The 22712-nt window shown below is 37.2% G+C and overlaps 1 protein-coding gene across 1 annotated transcript in view; it reads left to right on the forward strand.

Moving 5' to 3' along the window:
• Positions 1-22712, forward strand: part of LOC111159403 (SET binding factor 2) — a 501856-nt gene that overhangs the window by 390262 nt on the left and 88882 nt on the right. Inside the window, exon 17 of the mRNA XM_022521837.1 lies at positions 9907-9975. Within this exon, the coding sequence (XP_022377545.1) occupies positions 9907-9975 (69 nt within the window). The remainder of the gene's footprint in view (positions 1-9906; positions 9976-22712) is intronic.

Consider the following 22712-nt stretch of genomic DNA (forward strand, 5'->3'; position numbering starts at 1 on the left):
AAATCTCAATGTGTCTTTGGGTCTAAAATGAGTCTCCTGCACACAGCATATCGATGGGTCTTATTTTTTATCCAGTGTGATACCCTGTGTTTTTTGATTGGGGCATTTAGCCCATTTACATTCAGGGTAACTATTGAAAGATAATAAGTTAGTGCCATTGTATTGTCTGTAAGGTGACTGTTACTGTATATTGTCTCTGTTTCTTTCTGGTCTGTGTTACTTTTAGGCTCTCTTTTTGCTTAGAGGACAATATTTCGATATTTCAAATATTCAAATATTTCAATATTTCCTGTAGGGCTGGTTTGATGTTTGTGAATTCTTTTAGTTTTTGTTTGTCTTGAAAACTTTTTATCTTTCCTTCTATTTTCAACAACAGCCTAGCTAGCTGTAGTATTCTTGGCTGCATATTTTTTTCATTTAGTGCTCTGAATATATCATGGCAGTCTTCTGGCCTGCTAGGTCTCTGTATAGATCTGCTGCCAATCTAATGTTTCTACCATTGTAGGTTACAGACCTCTTGTCACAAGCTGCTGTCAGGATTTTCTTTTTGTCTCTGAGGCTTGTGAGTTTTGCTATTAGATGATGGGGTGTTGACCTATTTTTATTGATTTGGGGGTGTTCCCTGTGCCTCCTGTTTTTTGATGCCTATTTCCTTCCCTAAATTAGGGAACTTCTCTGCTATAATTTGCTCCATTTTACCTTCTGCCCCTCCCTCTCTTTCTTCTTCTGGGATCCCAATTATCCTAATACTGTTTTGTCTTATGATATCACTTGTCTCTCAAATTCTACCCTCATGATTCAGTAGTTTTTCTCTCTTTTTCTCAGTTTCTTTATTCCATTATTTGGTCTTCTATATCACTAATTCTATCTTCTGCCTTATTTATCCTAGCAGTTAGAGCATCCATTTTTTTATTACACCTCACTAATAGCCTTTTTTATTTCGACTTCGTTAGATTTTAGGAAGGGATTCTCTAGTATCTTCTATGCTTTTATCAAGCCTGCCTACTATCTTTAAATTCATCATTCTGATTTCTAGTTCTGACATCTTACTAATGTTTGTATTGATTAGGTCCCTGGCAATTGGTACTGCTTCTTGTTCTTTTTTTTTTTTTTTTTTTTTTTTTTGAGGTGAGTTTTTGCATTTTGTCATTTTGTCCAGAGAAGAATAGATGAATGGTAGAACCAAATACTAAAAGAGTAACAACGACCTCAGAGAAATATACACTAAACAAATCAGAAGAGACCCAAAACTGGGGGGAAAAGAAAGGGGAAAAAAAAAGAATATGATTAGGCTGGTGAATAGAACAGAGCCATACACTAAATTTTGGGTGTATTTTGGTCTGTTAGAAGAAACTGCCTCCCAAAATTTTAAAGAAAGAGAAACATATATACAAAAATAAGGGTAAATACAATAAAGGGATGGAATATGACTATAAAGATGAAAATTAAAAATGATTAAAAAAAAAGAATTGATAAGAAGTTGGTTGAAAAAGAAAGAAAATAAATGAAAAAAAATAAAAGAAAAGTGAATGTGATCAGGTGGGAAACTAGAACAAAGCCATACACTAGATTCAGGGTATATTTTGGCCTGTTAGAAGTAAGTGTGAGAAGAAGCCTACGTCTGATTGTTTAAGTAGTGTTATTCAGCAAATGTAATTGCATTACCCGCACATCTTAAATTAAAAATCTTGGTCTAAAAATAAAAAAGAAGTAAGTGTATCCCAAAATTTAAAAAAAGAAAAACTTATATATATATACAAAAAAGATAAGATTAAATACAATAAAGGGATTGAATATGAGTGTAAAAATGAAAATTAAAAAAGATTTTTAAAAAGGAATTGATCATATGAGGTGTTGGTTGAAAAAGGAAAGAAGAAAAATTCAGAAAAAAATAGAAAAAGAAAAAAATCAAGAAAATATTAAAAATTAACTTTGAAAGACTAACGAATCATGGGGGAAAAAGCCATGAATTCTATGTGTGTATTCCCCTAGCGCTGGAGTTTTGCATTTCTCATTGATCAGTAAACTTGGTCTTCCCTGGATGTTCTTGCTAATCTTCTGGGGGAGGAGCCATTGCTATGATTCTTAAATGTCTTTGCCTGAGGTGGAATTGCACCTCCCTTGCCAGTGGCCAGGCTGAGTAATCCACTCTGGTTTGCTCTCAACTGCTTTTGTTCTTTGAAGGCTTTGAAAATGAAGATGGCGGCCTCCCAATCTCTGGCCCCAGAGAAGCCAAGAACTTGGGGCCCCACTCCTCAGTGTGTCCTCAGAGAAAAGCAGTCAATCACTTTTGTCTCCCTGGTCTCTGGCCACACTCCGTGCTCACCCAGCCTAAAACCAAGTGTTTCTGTCTCTGGCACACAACCTCAGTTGGAGTTTCCAAACCCAGCAGAGTCCTGCAGCCTGCACCACTCCTCCCAGTGGAGGAAAGGGGGGGGCACCTCCCCAGATCAGTGGCTTGTTGGGTCCCTGCTCAAAGAGTAGTAGCCCAACTTTGCTGCAGATCACGGTTTATGGCAACCCCAATCTGACAGCCCACTCCTCATCTCTGTCTTTGTAGCCAGGTTCCCCACTCTGATACCTGGGAGCTCCACCACACTCAGGCACCCCTGGTCTTTCTGTGACCCTGAGGGTCCTGAGACCACACCATGCCAGCAAGGATTCCACCTCACTCCCTCCTCCCTCTTAGCCACTGGAGCGACATCCCTCACAAGAGCAGACTTCTAAAAGTTCTGATTTTGTCATCTGCTGCTCTGTCACTTGCTGGGAGCCAGCTAACGGAGGCTCCCTCCCCACTGTGGTCTATCTTCCCATATTTTGCCTCAGATTCACTTCTCCTCACATCCTACCTTCCAGAAAGTGGTCATTTTTTTTTTAAGATTTTATTTATTTATTTGACAGTTATAGATCACAAGCAGGCAAAGAGGCAGGCAGAGGATTGGGGGGGGGTGGACAGGCTCCCCGCTGAACAGAGAGCCCGATGTGGGGCTTTATCCCAGGACCCTGAGATCGTGACCTGAGCCGAAGGCAGAGGCTTAAACCACTGAGCCACCCCGGTGCCCCAGGTGGTCACTTTTATGTTCATAGAATTGCTGCTCTTTTCTTCAATCTCCTGTTGAGTTTGTAGGTGTTCAGAATGGTTTGATAACTATCTAGCTGAATTCCTGGGACCAGATTAGGTCTCCTACTCCTCTGCCATCTTGCTACTCCCCCTCTGTATATAGTATTCAGTGTATACCCATTAGCTCTGACTTTTAAGAAAATTTTTGGTGCTGATTTTTCTACTTGCTTGAGATGTTAAGTACTGGCAGTAGTATATTAAAATCTTTCAGTGTGATTGTGAATTTATGTTTTTATATGTCTGTCAATTTTTGTTTTATGTGTTTTTAGACGAAGGCTAAGTTAATTAAGTGTATACACATTTAAAATTGTTACATCTTTCTGATAAGTTGAGCTATTTTACGTAATGCTTCTTTTTATTTCTTGTAATGCCTTTATCCTAAAGATTATTTTGTATATTATTATAGCTATCTCAACTCCTTTTGGTATTTGCTTGGTACATCTTTTTCCAGCCTTTTACCTTTCATGTATTCTTAAGTTTTAAACAACAAATATTTAGACTTTAGCTTTTTATTCAATGACAGTCTTTGCTTTTTAGCCAGAATATTTGGTTTATTTTGGCTATCACAATTTTATTTATTTCTACCATCTTATTTTGTTATTTTCTGATTGTTTCTCCTTGGGGGTTTCTTTTCCTCTTTCTGGCTTTCCTTTGGGTTATAAGTTTTGTGTTTGTTTTCCTCTCCATTTTTTTTCTCCATTAGATTAGAAGTTATAACCCATTCTATATTCCTTTGGTAGTAATACAGAAAACATTAAATGCTCACTTAATTTATCAATATCCAATTCTAGACTACCACCTCACAATTTCTGTGCTTCTGTGGTTGTACATGTTACTTGTATCATTAATTTTCTTTAATACCAAAAGACATAATTATCATTGTTTTATATCACTGTGTGTTCAGATTTACCCACATATTTATCAGTTTCCTTGTGTAATTATCTTTTTTATACCCCAGCCTTCTTATCTGGTGTTCTAGGTGGCTCTAGGGGTTCGAGGTTTATGGTAGCTCTCCTAATGGACTTCCTACCTTTAGCAAGCACTGGGCTTTGTTTTCTGTCCCTTGAGTCCTTTAGTTGTTCAAAATTAATATTCAGATTTACTTTGCTCACAAGCTGCTTCTGAGGTAAAATTTTACTTCAGTGCTCTGTTTACCACTCCAGGTTCCACTTAACTTACAGTTTGGTCTGAGTATTCATTAGATCCTTCCCAGTTTATTGCTTTGCATTAAAATTTTTTAAACATTTTATCTAGCATCTTTTAATTGTTCAACAAAAGTGTCTGTCAAATATGAAATTAACAGAAATCAAGAAAAAAAGTCCGAGAACAACAAGTGTTGGTAGGGATATAGAGAAGAGGAAACTCTCTTATACTGTTGTTGGGAAATGCAACTATTATGGAAAACAGTATGGAGGTTCCTAAAAAAATTAAAAGTAGAACTACCGTATGAGCCAGGAGTTCTGCTGCTGGGTATTTATCCAAAGAAGGAGAAAACACCAATCTGAAGAGATAAGTGCACTCCTCTGTTGATAGCAACATTATTTACAATAGCCAGGAGATGGAAGCAGCCTAAGTGTCCTTCTGTAGATGAACAAAGATGTGGTGTGTGTGTGAGAGAGAAGACTGAGGTCTTGCCATTTGTGACAGCAAGGATGGACCTAGAGCAGATTATGCTAAATGAAATAAATCAGGCAGAGAAAGACAAAATTTTAGGCAAAATAGGTGAAGAAGATTAAGAGGTAGCAACGTCCAGTTATAAAATAAGTCATGGGGATATAATATACGGCATGGGGAATTTAGTCAATATTGTAATAACTTATTTGGTGACACTAACTAGCCTTATCATGGGAATCATTTGGTAATATAGAAAAATATTGGATCACTATGATTCCCCTGAAAGTGGTAGGATATTGTACGTTAGTTATACTTCAATTTAAAAAAAAAAGTAAAAGTCCATAACAAGTTTTAAGGTGATCCTTTGGTTGGAATTCTTTCAGATTTTTGATGATATTGAATCATCGTTTTTCCAAAATATATTTTCAACTACTTTCTTAAAAAATGTTCTTACTCAAATTCAGTTTGGAAATGCTGCCGACCAACTTGTCTCCATACAGTCACAGTTTAAAAACCCTGAGAAATCCTACAGTTTAAAAAAAAGAAAGAAAGGGGGCGCCTGGGTGGCTCAGTGGGTTAAAGCCTCTGCCTTCAGCTCAGGTCATGATCTCAGGGTCCTGGGATCGAGTCCCGCATCGGGCTCTCTGCTAGGCGGGGAGCCTGCTTCCTCCTCTCTCTCTCTCTACTTGTGATCTCTCTCTCTGTCAAATAAATAAAATATTAAAAAAAAAAAAAAGAAAAGAAAAGAAAGAAAGAAAAGAAAAGAAAAAGGAAAAGAAAAACAAAACAAGAGGGTACCTGGGTGACTCAGTTGGTTAAGTGTCTGCCTTTGGGGGGCGCCTGGGTGGCTCAGTGGGTTAAAGCCTCTGCCTTCGGCTCAGGTCATGATCCCAGGGTCCTGGGATCGAGCCCCGCACCTGGCTCTCTGCTCAGCAGGGAGCCTGCTTCCCCCTGTCTCTCTGCCTGCTGCTCTGCCTACTTGTGATCTCTGTCTGTCAAATAAATAAATAAAATCTTTAAAAAAAAAAAAAGAAGTGTCTGCCTTTGGCCCAAGTCATGATCCCAGGTTCCTGGGATCAAGTCCTGCATCAGGCTCCTTGCTCAGTGGGGAGCCTGCTCATGCCTTCTCTCTTTTTCTCTCTCAAATAAATAAAGTCTTTTTTAAAAAATAAAAAACAAGCAAGGGCACTTCATTTAATTTTGTTTACCCAGCATTTTCCCAACTCCCAACTCTCCACAAATAATAGCTATCAATACTCTGTAAAACTAGTGTTTGTGCAAGTTTGAGTACACTCCCCTTGGCATTCCTTTGGAAACCTTTTAGGTATGTTTCCTTGGAGAACCAAGGAGTCTTCCTTGCAGAGCTAAGGATTGGGTTACTTTCACCTCTTGCTATTGTGAATAATACCTCTGTGAACATGAATGTACAAATATCTGTTCAATTTACTGTTGTTTTGGATATATACCCAGAAGTAGAACTGTTGGAACATATGGTAATTCTGTTTTTCAATTTTTGAGGAACTGCCATACTGTTTTCCTAGCAGCTGCACCATTTTACATTCCCACTGAGATCTTCTGACTGTTCCATTCCCCAACATTTCACCCAATGAATTTTGGCATCAATAACATCTCTTTTGCCTGATCAATAACAAAATACCCTTTGTATTCAACACTAAGACAGAAAAAACATTTCCAGTTAGTTACAAGAGGGATTCAAGTCTTGGAGAAGTTAAAGTATGAAAAAAAATGTGTATCTTAGAGGCAGTGAAATATAATAAATATACTGAAATCCCTTCCAAAAGTTTTTTTAAATATAAATTACACAGCTTTTAATACAATTTTATAAAACAGGAAAGTAAAGGTAGCTGCTCACCAGTAGCATATGAAAATAATTCCTTCAAACATATAAACTACCAACACTGAAACATGAAGAAATAGAAAACATGAACAGACAAATAGCCAGCAAACAAATTTAATCAATAATCAAAAAACTCCCAAAAAACAAAACCAGGGCCAGAGGCTTCACAGGCAACTTCTACCAAACATTTAAAAAATAGTTAATACCTATTCTTCTCAAACTATTCCAAAAAATAGAAAAGGAAGGAAAACTTCCAAGTTCATTCTATTCATTCTATGAAACCAGCATTACCCTGATACAAAAACCAGGTAAATACTCCACTAAAAAAGAAAACTACAGGCCAATCCCTGATAAACTTGGATGCAAAAATTCTCAGTAAAATACTAGCAAACCAAATCCAATAATACATTAAAGTAACCGTTCAGCACGATCAAGTGGGATTTATTCCTGGGTTATGAGGGCAGTTCAGTATTCGCAAATCAATATGCTACACCACATTAATAAAAGGGATAAGAACCATATGATCTTTTCAATAGATGGAAAGAAAGCATTTGACAAAGTACAACATCCATCATCCATTCATGGTAAAAAAAAAAAAAAAAAAACAACCCTCAACAAAGTAGGATTAGAGGGGAACATACCTAGATGTAATGAAGGACATATATGAAAAACCCACAGCTTATATATCCTCAGTGGGGAAAACTGATAGCTTTTCCTCTTCAGTCAGGAATAAGACATGGATGTTCACTCTCACGACTGTTACTTAACATAGTACTGGAAGTCTTAGCCACAGCCATCATACAACAAAAAGAAATAAAAGGCATCCACGCTGATAAGGAAGAAGTAAAACTGTCACGATTTGCAGATGACATGATACTCTATTTAGAAAACCTAAAGACTTCACCAAAAACTGCTAGATCTAATACACAAATTCAGTAAAGTCACAGGATACAAAATCAACGTACAGAAATCAGTTGTATTTCTATAAACTAAGGATGAAGCAGCAGAAAAAGAAATTAAGGAATCAGTCTCATTTACAATTGCACCCAAAGCAATAAGGTACTTAGAAATAAACCTAACCAAAGAGGTGAAAGATGTGTACTCTGAAAACTATAGAGCACAGATGAAACAAATTGAAGAGAACACAAAGAAATGGAAAGACTTTCCATGCTCATGGATTGGAAGAACAAATATTGTTAAAATGTTTATGCTACCCAAAGCAATCTACATATTTAATTGCAGTCCCTGTAAAATACCATCAGCATTTTTCACAGAGCTAGAGTAAACAATCCTAAAATTTGTATGGAACCACAAAAGACCCCAAATAGCCAAAGCAACCTTGAAGAAAAAGAAAAGAAGAAAAGCAAAGCAGAGGCATCGTGATTTCTAACTTCAAGCTATATTACAAAGCTGTAGTCATCAAGACAGTATGGTACTGGTACAAAAATAGCCACCTAGATCAATAGAACAGAACAGAAGACCCAGAAATGAGCCCACAACTATATATGGTCAATTAATCTTCCACAAAACAGGAAAGAATATCCAGTGGGGAAAAGATAGTCTCTTCAACAAATGGTGTTGGGACAACTGGACAGCTACATGCAAAAGAATGAAACTGGACCATTTTCTTATACCATACACAAAAATAAGCTTAAAATGGATTAAAGACCTAAATGTGAGACTTGAAACCATAAAAATCGTAGAGGACAGCAGAGGCAGCTACCTTTTTGATGTCGGTTGTAGCAACTTCTTACTAGTTATGTCTACAGAGGCAAGGGAAACAAAAGCAAACATAAACTATTGGGAGGAACTTCAAAATAAAACACTTCTGCAGAGTGAAGGAAACAATCAACAAACCTAAAAGGCAACCTTCAGAATGGGAGAAGATATTTGCAAATGCATATCTGATAAAGGGTAAGTACCCAAAATATACAAAGAACTTGTCAAACTCAACCCCTAAAAAATGAATAAATCAGGGGCGCCTGGGTGGCTTAGTGGATTAAAGCCTCTGCCTTTGGCTCAGGTCATGATCCCAGGGTCCTGGGATCGAGCCCCACATCGGGCTCTCTGCTCCGCAGGGAGCCTGCTTCCTCCTCTCTCTCTGCCTGCCTCTCTGCCTACTTGTGATCTCTGTTTGTCAAATAAATAAATAAAAAATTTTTAAAAAATGAATAAATCAATTTAAAAATGGTCAAAAGACATAAACAGAGATTTCCCCAGAGAAGACATACAAGTGCCCAACAGCCACATGAACAGATGCTCAGCATCACTCATCATCAGGGAAATGCAAATCAAAACTACCTCATACCAGTCAGAAGGGCTAACATATAAATCTCAAAACAGGTGCTAGCAAGGATGTGGAGAAAGGAGAACCCACTCACGCTGTTGGTGGGAATGCAAACTGGTGCAGTCACTCCAGAAAACAGTGTGGAGATTCTTCACAAAGTTAAAAATAGTGCTACCCTGTGACCCAGCAATTGCACTACTTAGGTATTTATCCAAAGAATATAAAAATACTAATTCAAAGGGATACATGTACCCGATGTTTATAGCAGCATTATCTATAACCAAATTATGGAAGAAACCCAAATGTCCTTTGGCTGATGAATGGATAAAGAAGTGGGGTGTGTGTGTCTGTGTCTCTGTGTGTCTGTGTCTACATGCATGTGCACATGCATTAGAATATTACTTAGCCATAAAAAAGTGAAATCTTACCATTAGGAATAACATGGATGGGGCAAGACAGTATTATGCTAAGTGAAATAAGTCAGAGAAAAACGAATACCATGTGATTTCATTCATGTGGAATTGACAAAATAAAACAAACAACCAAACAAAGGGAAGAGACAGAGAGGGAGGGAAACCAAGAAACAGACTCTTATTTAACTTTAGAGAACAAACGAATGGTTCCCAGAGGGGAGATGGGTGAGGAGATGGGTGAAAACAGGTGATGGGGATTAAGGAGGACACTTGCTGTGATGAGCACTGGGTATTGTATGGAAGTGGTGAGTCACTATATTGCACATCTGAAATTAATATTGCACTGTATGTTAGCTAATTGGAATTTACATAAAAACTTTTAAAAAGTCTATCTCAAATGTATTTTCATCTCTTTTCTAAAATAATGTGCTTCAAGGACAGTTTTGTTTTGTTTTGTTTTTCAAATTTACTTAAGTAAGACTTAGTGACAATTTGGAATAAAAGTAAAAACCCCCTAAGACAGTAAACAGTATGTCCTAGATTTTTGTGTCCATATATTTGTGATTTCTGGTAAATGTCCTAATTATGCTCGTTTCTCTTTGTTTTGTTTAAGGATTGTTCAAGTTTAGAAGAATATAACATTGCTGCAGCATTGCTCCCTTTGACCAGTGCTTTCTACAGGGTAAGTTTCATTGGTTTATATGTAAGCTCCTTATGATTTATATAAATATATGAAGTTTGGTTTATTATGGAACAACATGAATCTTTTCCACTTGTATATCAAAGATATATCTGTGGTTATATTTATTATAATATTTATTGCATACAGTTGGCCGTTGAACAACACAGATTTTAACTGTACGGGTCCACTTATTTGTGGCTTTTTTCTGGTACAGTACTGCAAATGTATTTTCTTGTCTTTATGATTTTCTCAATAGCTTTTTCTGTAGTTCATTGTAAAAATACAGTATATGTACATATAACATATAAAATATGTGTTAATCAACTGTTGATGTTATCAGTAAGGCTTCCAGTCAACTCTAAGCCATGAATAGTGAAGTTTTAGGGGAGTAACAGTTACACATTGATTATTGACTGCACAAGGGGTCAGTGCCCCCAACCACGCATTGTTCAAGAGCCAAATGTACTGTGTATAGAAAAATCTAATACATAATACTAAATCATCTCCTAAGATAGAACTCCACCCATTCCACCCCTGCTTTCTTTTCTTTCTTTTTTTTTTTTTTTTTTTGCTTTATTTTTCTTTTTAAGATTTTACTTATTTGACAGAGGGAGACACAGCGAGAGAGGGAATACAAGCAGGGGGAGTGGGAGAGGGAGAAGCAGGCTTCCCACTGAGCAGGGAGCACAAAGCAGGACCAGGACCCTGGGATCATGACCTGAGCCAAAGGCATATACCTAATGACTGAGCCACCCAGGCGCCCCTACTTTATTTTTCTTTATAGCATTTTGTAACACCTGCAATTGTATATTCATTTATTTACGTTTGAGTATTTTCCCCTACCACAGAAAATAAATTCCATGAGTCTAGGATATTTTCTCAGAGATATTAATTGATAAGGCCAGTTTTGGGGTTTTTTTTTTTTGAACTTTACTTCAAACAGCCCGTCCACAGTTAAAGATCTTAACCCAAAGGTTCTCCATAATCAGAAGTTCTTTCTCTAAGTCACTGCATATCCCTCTTTCTTCTTACTTACCCTCCCTCCCTCCCTCTTTTAAAACAGAAAGTGGAATTCTTGACATTCACACTTCTGAGAACTGGCAAGTCATACTGAACATGCTCAGGAAACAGGACAAATCTCAAAAAAGTCAAACAAATGAATTTTAGGTTTAGACGCTAATGACGACTAACTGGAGCTTGTGCATCATCTTTTGACCTTCCCTCCCCAGCTTAGCCTAGCTCCAGGCTTACTCCATTTTTCCTTCAGTGCGTACATACTAACCTTCTGTGAACTCCCTGATCCCTTCATCTCATTCCCCTGCTAGCATGGAGAATACTGTTACAAAAATTAGCCAGGCTGTCCTGAATCCCAAACCACCTAGGAAATTTGTTTCTATATCTCAGAGCAGCTAGAAAACTTAGTCCACTGTCTAACTTGTCTTCATATAAGCCCTCACCTGGCATTTGTTAAAGAAAATGGCATTTTATATCTTTCCCACTTTCAATGTCTAAAATATTTTTTAAACTTAAATACTATGTAGAAATAAATAAGAATCATAGGGAAAATAAGAATTGACAATAGAAACTCAATTGCTTGAGTGACTCATCGCTTATGATTCTTTTTTAAGGCGAATCATTCAACCATTTTACAGTATATATTAGTGAGGGTTTGATCATGATAGCAGAAGTACCATGAGTGATATAATTAAGTAACTTATTATAAGGGACCAGCCCTTATATTGTTATAGAAACTGAGGGGAAAGTTTATAGAAAGCTTTGAATTAGGCTCTACTTGCGGGCCTGAAGTCCCTGTCAGTCATGATACAGGGAGACCAAGGACAAACTGCAATCTGTGTGTATCTCTTACTTTTTCTAACCTCCACAATGCAAATGACCTGCAAAAGAAGGAGCACTGTTAGCCACAGAGCTACACATGCACCTGGCCCTGGGCTAGGAGAAGCTGAAGGAGATGCGGCTGGAACTGGAGGAACTGTGAGCTGATTCCCTTCCCCATATCAACATGAGCCAGCAGATCAGTGACAAGGCATATGAGCTGTAGCAGTGCATCCTATGTTGCCTTCAGAGTGTAATGACTGCTGCTTCATTTTTGTCCAAATCTTAGAGAAATTTCTCTTGTGGCCAACCCGAACCCTAGAATCATAGTGGAAAGAAAGTTCTGGGAAGTGTTGTCCTAGCTTAGATTAGTTTACACACTGCAAAACCATCATACTGGTTAGTTTTGTGGGAGTTTTTAAGTAGTTAATAAGTTGGGCTAAATGCCATACTGTTTCTCTGTGTTATCAAACAATAATTCAAACTTACGTTGTAGGGGTGGGCTTATGAATTTAATTCTTTCTTGTTGGCTTGGTTTGATTTGATTTGGTTTGCACATGAATTAGGAGCCAGAAACCACACCAGTAATATGAGCAGGAAAATTTTATTAAGTTATTAAGTAGTAACAGGGGATTAACTGCTAAGAAGTAAAGTAAAAAGTAAAGAGAATTCTAAGGAATAGAGCAGTATTAGAAACAGAGTGCAGCTACTACCTCTTGGACTTAGGCAGAGTACCCACCAGGTTTAAATTGCTAAGGATTACTGGTGCACCTGGTTGGCTCATTCAGTTAAGCATCTGCCTTTAGCTCTTTTCCTGATTCCAGGTCCTGGGATCGAGCGCGTTGAGGAGTCTGCTTGTCCTTCTCCTTCTGCCTCTCCCCCTGCCCCCACCTATGCTCTCTCTCTCTCTCAAATAAAATCTTAAAAAAAAAAATTGTTAAGGATTACTTTAATGGTGAAAAACAGTGTAATCATTTACATTTATATTATGCTTATCATTTATATGATGCTTTCATTCTTAGTTCAGCAAACAGTAATTAGGAATGGCAAGCCCCGTGCTAACTTCGTTGCAGAGTTGCAGGTGAATAGCACCTGGGTCCTTACCCTGAAGAAACAAACTGTCTAATGGCCTTTCATATTCATTAATCAGTTATTGACAGAGGAACATTTCATAGTTACTGAATAATAACATTGGGTTACCGTTTGTTTACTTAGGTCCTTTTTATCAAAAACCATGTTTGTTAAATTAAGAACTGAAGTATATACTCAAAGTTTAAAGCAGGGGTTCTTGTGTAAATGTCACTCTTTTGGAGTAAAAAGAATTAAAGATTAAGCTAAAACTCAATAGTCAGAGCAGAAATAGAAACAAAATAGGATACCTTTGGGCAACAGTGAAGGCCATGGGTCCCTTCACTATGAGTCACTGTGTAATGCCCTCTCTTCCATGATCTATATCTCTTAGAGTCACCCTCTTATAGTTCTTAATCACCCAGGTAATCCAGAGAGTATCCTAGAATCTATCAAAATAGGAATGATTCCTTCTTTTACTTCTTTGAGACACACTGGTTGGTTACTGATGCTCAAAATGATCCCCAGAAGAACTGAAGCTTTCTCTCCTGGTACTCATTGTAGTTCATGTTTACCCTGGGAAAAAATAGAAATAACCTGTTTATTTTAAATTCAAGCACCCTGAAGTGGTACATTCCCTTCCCAGATTCCAAAGATCCCCCATAAGCAGGTGGCACTTTGCAGATGATTTACTGTTCAGGATAGGTCTTACTTCATAAGAGCATTATTCAGGCTCTCACTCTCAATAGAAGTAGATTTAGTTCCTCTTTAAAATTTTCATTTCATTAAACATGTAAAAAAATCTCTAGTGTCCAGACACACAGAGGGTTCATTCTTATTAACAGGTTTGTTGAGGTATAACTTATATACCATAAAATTCACTCATCTTAAGTGTATATTTTAGCAATTTTTAGTATATTATGGTTTTACACAACTATCACACTGTTTAATCTTAGAACATTTCCATCACTCCCAAAAAGAAACCTCATGTACATTTGCAGTCACTTCTCATTCCCAGGCAAACACTAATATACTTTCTGTCCCTATAAGTTTGCCTTTTCTGGATGTTTCATATAAATGGAATCATATGATATATGTTCTTTTATGTCTGGCTTCTTCAGGAAAGGCTTCATAAGTTAAAGCATGAGTTACAATCGACTCATTAAAAGTAGAGAAATGTGAGCAAATTGTAAGGAAAAATCAGAATATGCTGATTAATTGAATGTTCAATTAATAATTATCACATATCGTTATATATAAATCTCTAACTTCCACATATTTCTAATAGAAAACATACTAAGTACTCAGAATCACAGCAGATGCACTTTTGTACTTCTCTGATGATTTAGAAGTTCCTTGAATAACTAACTGGTTTTGCCCATTAGTCATTAATATGGACCCTGCTTGTCCTACTACAGATATGACAGCTTATAGGTAATTCTAACCAATGGAATCCAGATGAGCCCACATTCATGTTATTAAGATTGTTACTAGAAGAAAAATCTTAAAATAATATAAAAAATGGTATTTCATCATTCCTTTTTTCCCCCCTATTGGTAAGTGACAAGAGAGGTTCTTAGAAGTCTACAAAATAGGAAAAGAATTTTGTTTTTCTTAAACTTCATGATCTGGATACATTGCATTTCCTACAGCCAGTCTCAAAGGATTACATTTTTGGGAAAAATTGGCAGGGGGTGGTGATGAAGGGTCTTTTTTCATCTTTTTTTTTTTTTTTTTTTTTTTGCTATAAAATAAAATACTAACTTGAAAATAAATTAGCAGAAAAACATTTGAGAGTGAAGACAGGCATCGACAGTGGGCTGAATCCAAATTTGGCCTGGGAGAGATACGAATGTGCTTATTACAGCAGATGCCTCCAGCATAGCAGAATTTTAGAATGGCCAGAGATAGTGCCTTGCTTTTATTTCCTCCCTTCATTTTCTTGTTCTTTCAGACAACTTAGCATTCCTTCCTCCTCCCCTCTCAGCACAACCTCTTCTTGCTTCTCCCAGTGTTTCTTTGCAGTGGCTACTCCTTTCCTCCTAGTCCTGGAAAACCTCTGCTTCTGAGAAACTCAATTATTATAATACTTTAGAATTACCATTCTTTATTAATATTAGTTTATCTTCACTGTTTAAGCTAGTACTATAAGGCAACTATGGAGTTTGAAGATCTGAAGGAACATGGTTACTTATAAATGTGAAGTTATACTAACCACCTGGTAGAAAATTATATTTTACCAAGGTTGCTGAGTGTGTCCTTTGTGTAAAAGTCTGCACTAGGCCTTGGATGCGCTGCAGTGATACAGAAGACATGGTTTCTGTTATCCAGTACTTGATTATCTTATAGGGCAAGCAGGCATGAAAATCATTAGTAGTAAACAAAAAGGAGGAAACAAAGTGAACTGTGGTACTGAAGAATGTGCCAACAATGAAGGAGACTACCCTGTTTTATTTAAATACCTCATACCCTTATAGTCTCCCTTACATAATGACACTGTGATTTACGGTGACTGTTTCCCCTTCTTCCCTTTCCCTCTGGGTTCAGGCCTTGGTATGTGTGAGTTTTGTTCCCTCCCTCACATGAGGGCCTTCTCCGTCAGGCTTTCTAATCAACTCTCCATACTTTCCTGGACTTGTTCCTCATTCTCTCCTCTTTTCCTTCTCAGAATCCTCTTTCTGTTATTGCTTCTGTTGCAGCAAGTCTTAGAGCTTCCTTCAACATTAATATACATGAAAGCTGGGGCATCTGGGTGGTTCAGTCGGTTTAGCATCTGCCTTCAGCTCAGAGCAGGGTCCTGAGATCAAGCCAGGCTCCCTGCTCGGTGGGGAGTCTGCTTCTCCCCTCTTTCTAACCCCTTCCCCCATCTCGTGTGTTCTCTTCTTCTCTCTCTCTCAAATAAATAAATAAAATCTTTAAAATATATATGTAATATACATGAAAGCCATACTAATCGAGACACTTATTAATGTTATAAAGAAATTTATTCACAAAGGATAATTTGTTACCAATAGTAAACCTTCAACCTCAACAGTTGTTGTATCTTCTTGTTGGATTATCCCTTTTGTTATTACTTTGTTATTATACAGTGCCCTTCTCCATCTCTTGTTACAGTCTTTGTTTTATTTATTTATTTATTTATTTATTTTATTTATTTTTGTGTGTATCCTCACTTTATTTTTTTTAATTTTATTTTTATTTTTTTTTTAAATTTTCAGCATAACAGTATTCCTTGTTTTTGCACCACACCCAGTGCTCCATGTAATCCGTGCCCTCTCTAATACCCACCACCTGGTTCCGCCAACCTCCCACCCCCTGCCACTTCAGACCCCTCAGATTGTTTTTCAGAGTCCATAGTCTCTCATGGTTCACCTCCCCTTTGTTTTAAAGTCTAGTCTGTCTGATTTAAGTATTGCTACTCTGGCTTTCTTTTGATATCCATTTGCATGATAAAATGTTTCTCCACCCCCTCACTTTCAATCTGCAGGTGTCTTTATATCTAAAATGCATCTCTGTAGGGATGCCTGAGTGGCTCAGTTGGTTAAGTGTCAACTCGTGATTTTGGCTCAGGTGATGGTCTCAGGTTTGTGAGATCGAGCCCCACCTTCGGGCTCCACACTCTTTGGGGGGTTGGGGTCTGCTTGAGATTCTTTCCCTCTCCTTCTGCCCCTCCCCTTCTTGCACTTATTCTCTCTTTCTCTCTCTCTCTCTCTCTCTCTCTCTCTCAAATAAATCTTTTAAAGTAAATAAGTAAAGTAAGCAACGTATATATGAGTCATCTTATTTTATCCATTCTTTCACCCTATATCTTTTGATTGGAGCATTTAGCCCATTTACATTCAAAGTAATTATTGACAAATATCTATTTATTAACATTTTATTGCTGGTTTTGTTGTTGTTTCTGGAGATTTTCTCTGATCCTTCTCTTTCATGGTTTGCTAGTTTTCTTTATTGATTTATTTGGATTTCTTTCTCTTTATTCTTTGTATAATTTATTAGTGGTTTTTGATATGTGGTTACCATTAGGTTTATATATAACCTCTTCTGCATGCACATAGCGGTCTATATTAAGTTGATGTTACTTTCTCAGTGAGGTCTATTCTGATAACCCTATTTAAAATTCTACCCATCCCTCTCCAATGCTCTTATTCTCCCTTCCCTGCTCTTATGTGTGTGTGTGTGTGCATCACATATATTTATTATATTTGTTTTCTAGATGTCTTGCCATGTGAACATAGGCTCCAGGAAAGCAGGAAGTTTCATTTGTTCATTGGTATATCCTCATCTCCTAGATTGTATCTGGTACATAATTGATCTTCCATAATGACTAAAGGAAATTAATGATATGTGGAAACAAAAATATAGTAAGGAAGATCAACACAGCTCAAAGTGTTTTGTGTTTTTTTTTTGAAGAATAAACTAGACTTCAGATTCCATTTTGTCTAATTCCAGAATCCATCCCTTTAACCATTACACAGTACACAGCTTCCAAAATACAGCTTCCTTCCACCTTCACAAAATTTGCTATCTAGTAATTGGATATCAGAGTTCCACTGACAAGGCCTTAATGGTTCTGTAACCTTGGGCATCTTATTTTATTCTCTGCGCCACAGTGTCATTAACTACAAATAAGGATGATAATAATATCTACCTTGTAGGGTTAGTATGAGCATTGGATGCAATAGCACATGTAAAATGCTTCCCTCCCAGCAAATGATAAGCCCTTCATAAATGTCAATGACTGCTTCTGATTTTTTTGTTGTTACTGTACCTTTGCTCCTCTTTTTCCTCTTTCCCTTCCTCTTGTCGAGTTAACTCAGTTCTCCCAAGAGGTCTTACGAATGTGGTAAAAGCCAATGAAAAGTCCTATAGGTGGACATCCTGGGTGTCTTAACACAAGAATCAACATTCATACCAACTGTGCAATTACTTCTTATTGGCTCTGTCTGTGCTGAGTTTTGATGGCAAGAACATATCTATCATGTGGGGAAGAGGTGGAGTTGAAGCATGGAGGACATGGTTTGTATATTGCTCTTGGATCAAGAGAACTTTGGGATAAACTTCCAAGAGCTCCAGAACAACCTTTCCCCCCATACACACATACATACTTTATCAGCCTATACACTCCCTACTAAAAGGTCATATGCTGATTACTTAAACTGAAAACATGCAAGATATCTGGCTAACTTCCCAATGGTATCATGTCATATATGTGTGTTTAGAAGCAATCTGTCACTAAACATTTGATACTTTGGGATAAAAGGGATCTAAAAGTTCTAACCAACCCCACAATCTATTCTCCCTATCCTCTCTTTCAAGATTACAAACTCAAATGCTTGAAGAAACCAGACAAGTCATATAAATGATTGAAGGGGAAATTGTACAGAACTGGAAAATGTTTGTTTCGTGTTAGAGGAGCATCTATTTAGTTCCAGTCATTTCTTGTCAGGCAAAAATGTGGGCACAGTGTTACCAGGTCCCACATTTTTCAAAGAGGACATCCACTTCTACAATTTTTCCTAATTAATTAATGATAAAATTCAAAGCAAAAGAAGTACAAGCTGCCAGTCTGTAGCCTCTGCTATAGAACTTCTGTGTGGAGCTGTGTAGGAAACAATGAGAATTGCAGCACTTTAACTTGAAAGATAGTTCTGCCTAAAAATACGAATTTGAGAGTCTTGTAAAGAGAGATGGCTACCAAGCCCAGTTGGGAGGAGAAAGAAGAGAAAATAGTAGAGCTCAGAAACTTGGAAAAAATCTGTGGAATGAGAATAGCCAAAGAATGAGACAGCACAAGAGGTTCACATACAGGAGATCAAAAGAAATTGCTGAATTCCTACTTCAGAATAGAAGTTAAAAGCAAGTTGCTAATTTGAGCGGTCTTTTAGTAGATTATGTAGTGCTGTTAAAATCAACTAATCATTTATTTCACAAGGAAACAATGAGAAAGGAAGTGTAATTATGAGCTGAAGCTAGGCTCTAATTTATTCCACAGGAACAGGGAACTTGATATATTCTATTAGCCCCTCCAAGTAGATTTCTTTTTAGAGAGAATATACTGAAAATGTACTGAAGGGAGGCAGCATCCCATCTGCTGAAGAGTCACACAAGAAGATGGGGACAGGGCTACAGAGGTTGGTCCTCTTTAGCTATGTTTCTGATTCTGCCTCAGACTCAGTATATCTAGCATCCTGGATCCTATTGCAGGATTCCAGGGCAGTCAAATAATTCCTGATGTATTGATTTACAAATAAAAGTTTAGGGCCACCTGAATGGCTTACAGTTAAGCATCTGCCTTTGACTCAGTTCATGATCCCAGGGTCCTGGGACCGAGTCCCACGTCGGGCTCCCTGCTCAGCGAGGAGCCTGCTTCTCCTTCCTCTGCCTACTGTTCCCCCTGCTTGTGCTTGTGCTCACTCTAGCTCTCTATCTCAAATAAATACACAAAATCTTTCTTTAAAAATTAAAAAATTTTATAGAATAACTTAATCAAAACATGAAAATTTGAATGTTTCTATCTTCTAGAGAAAATGAACTTCTCTCAAAAGTATATCTCTTCTTACTGTGCTATCATCATGTATAGAATATAGTATAAAATGGTTATGTCCATGCCAAGCAAAATAAGTCAGTCAGAGAAAGACAATTACTGTATGATCTCACTCATATGTGGAATTTAAGAAACAGAACAGAGGATCATAGGGGAAGAGAGGAAAAAATAAAACAGGATGAAATCAGAGAGGGAGACAAACCATAAGAGACTCTTAATCAAAGGAAACAAATTGAGGGTTGCTGGAGGGGAGGGAGTGGAAGGATGGGGTAACTGGGTGATGGACATTAAGGAGGGCACGTGATATAATGTGCAGTGGGTATTATATAAGACTGATGAATCACTGACCTCTACCTCTGAAACCAATAATATATGTTACTTAATTGAATTTAAATAAAAATAAATTTTTTAAAAATAAAATTTTTGTGTCCCCCAAATTGAGAAAGGAACTAGCCAGCTTTAATGTACATTCTGGTTTTTCTTAGAGCCAGTAAAATCTCTGCTATTTCTACCCACTGTCCCACGTATTGCAAAACTGTCCCACGTATTGCAAAACTGGATGAGGAGGAGTACTGTGGTAGGGGAGATGATTATGAATTATACAGGCCTAGACTAGATAGGATTTTATTCATGGGCAACATGAGGGTTGGAAGAAAATATTAGATTATAGATTTTAAATTATTTAGAGAATATTTCTAATTTTTTAAATAATGAAATTTAAAGTACATGAGCCACTTGGGAGTGTTGACATGATGTGTAGTAATGGGAAAATGTTACACTATTTGAATATCTAGATACCACAAAGCTTTGGCTTTTATATTTACTGCCTTAGGGTGTTTCACTGGAATGTTGATTGAATGAATCAATCATTCAACATGATTGAATACATAGCTTATTTTGTTAGGTTTTCTTTTAATATTACAGAGAATAATTGGAGAAAAGTGTCTAATTCTTAATTCAGTTCAGAAGATACATGTGACCATCTTAGGTGAGAAGTCAGAAGCTGGACACATAGTACAGTGCCTTCCACAGGGCTTGAGTAGATAGAGACCCTCCTGGGCCAGGATTCTTGTGAGCACAAGTATTTTGTCCACCCTCAGCTCTGTGACAGTTGCTAATCCTCATTTCAGCTGTGCTGCAGGAAAAGTAAAATTCCCAGCCTTGATGTAAGAAGCAAGTGTGCTACCAAAACTGTAAGAGGAAAAGGCAGAGTTAGAGAGTCAACTTCCTACATAAAAGAGCAATGGGAAGGCTAATGCAATATTGTAGAGTTTCCTAACCCCAACTCATGTATCTTGTGTGTCTTTTACACTCATTGAACTTACAAATAAGATTTCATTTGAAGCTTAAACTCCACTTTCAAAAAAGGCCTGAAACCCACTCCCATCTTTAAATGGTCAAGAGAATGTCACCAAAAATTTTGTTGAATTGATTATCCAGTGTTCAGTACAAGAGCCCAAGTCCCCCTTGATTGATTCCAGATCAATTCTTTGCTTTAATCCTTTGGCCTGGATCCATGACTCTCATCCATGTTGCACATTACTCACCTGAGTGATTGTAAAGACAGCAGGTGCAAAACTCCCATCAAAAGACAAAAATCCTTGGGGCTAAGGTCTGGACATCAGTGTCTTAAGAGTTGTTCAGTTGGACTCAGAAGTCCTTAAGGGTCCTAAAACCCAGAGAGTCTGTCATTACCTTTTGTGAAAGTGCTGATGCTATCTCATATAGCTTATTAACAAACTTTGCCAATAGACATTGTTGTAAAGATAGTACTCTCCAGAGTTGATGGGGAGAGGGAATGGTGCTTTTAGGGCCCAAAAAATAACTCCATGCCTTTTTTCAGATCTATAATTTAAAAATTCTGAAAGACAGGTCAATGAAAAATGAAAGATTCCTGTTTTAATTAATTGTACCTATTGATTTAAATCAAAAAGTATGTATTCAGCTGAACCCTTTGGTAAGCTAAATGAGGAACCTTAACATAAAAGATCTAGCCTCTCTCTTTGAGGAACTTGTGATTTATTATAATTGAGTTGGAGAAAAAGAACTTGTAGGGATGCTTGGGTGGCTCAGTTGGTTAAGCCGCTGCCTTCAGCTCAGGTCATGATCCCAGGGTCCTGGGATCGAGTCCCACATCGGGCTCCTTGCTCAGCAGGGAACCTGCTTCTCTCTCTGCCTCTGCCTGCTTGTGCGCTCGCTCTCTCTCTCTCTCTTTGACAAATACATAAATAAATAAAATCTTAAAAAAAAAAAGAACTTGTAAATGCAGTAATAATAATAATACCTAGCATTGATTAAACATTTCCTATATGAAGCACGTTACATGTACCATGCTATTTAATCCTCACAGTCATAACCTTGAGAAGTGTGAAATTAAAACCCCTACTTTTATCTTTATTTAACAGATGAGGAAAATAAAACACAGAAAAATTAACTTATCCAAAGTTATTGAAACGCAGGTAGTCTGAGTTCAGAACCCATTCTCCTTAGTCATCCATCAACCAATTAAGTAGTAAGATATAATAAAATGGTTGTTTTTAAGCCACTAACTTTTGGGCTGTTATTTTTACACAGCAATAGATAACAGATATACTGGTCCATAGTAAGTTCTCCCCTAATATCGATGTTATTATTATTCTGTAGATCTTTGATGCCAAGTTCTGACATCCAGATAGGATCGATGAGGGGCTGTTATAGGTGCTCAGGTGAGGGGAACAACATTAATTAAATAATATTTTATTAACTTTATAGCGGATTGTGGCTTAAAAGGAATATTGACTAGTGCAAGAGAAGATTTTTTTGAAGATTATTTATTTATTTATTTATTTATTTATCTATTTGAGAGGGCGAGTACAAGCAGGAGAGACAAAGGGAGAGGAGAGAGAATCTTTTTTTTTTTTAAGATTTTCTATAGAATAACAATGAAAGTACTAATTTATAATTCTGAGTTTAACAAATAATGAAGAGATTTGTTTTGTTCAAGCAAACCTCAGAATGCTGTTTCTGAAAGGCTCTCTGGCTGCCGTTTGCATTTTTGCTATGTCTCAAGTTAAGAAGGCATTTGTATTAGACCAGAATTTTTATCTATTTACCAAATAATTGATTTCCCAATTGCGTGTTTGATGGCTTGACTCATTATGTTGTAAAGATCTATGGTATCACAAGGAAAGCTGTGGAAAAACAGGGCATTTTGCTTTACTGGTTTTTCTTACAAAATAAATTCATTTATTTTGTTGGGGGTGGAGGGGACTGCAGAGACTATACTTGGCCAACACTAAAATCTGTTGTC

This window comes from Enhydra lutris, unplaced genomic scaffold (assembly GCF_002288905.1).
Source record: "Enhydra lutris kenyoni isolate GAN:26980312 unplaced genomic scaffold, ASM228890v2 scaffoldscaffold68, whole genome shotgun sequence".
Taxonomy (NCBI): domain Eukaryota; kingdom Metazoa; phylum Chordata; class Mammalia; order Carnivora; family Mustelidae; genus Enhydra; species Enhydra lutris.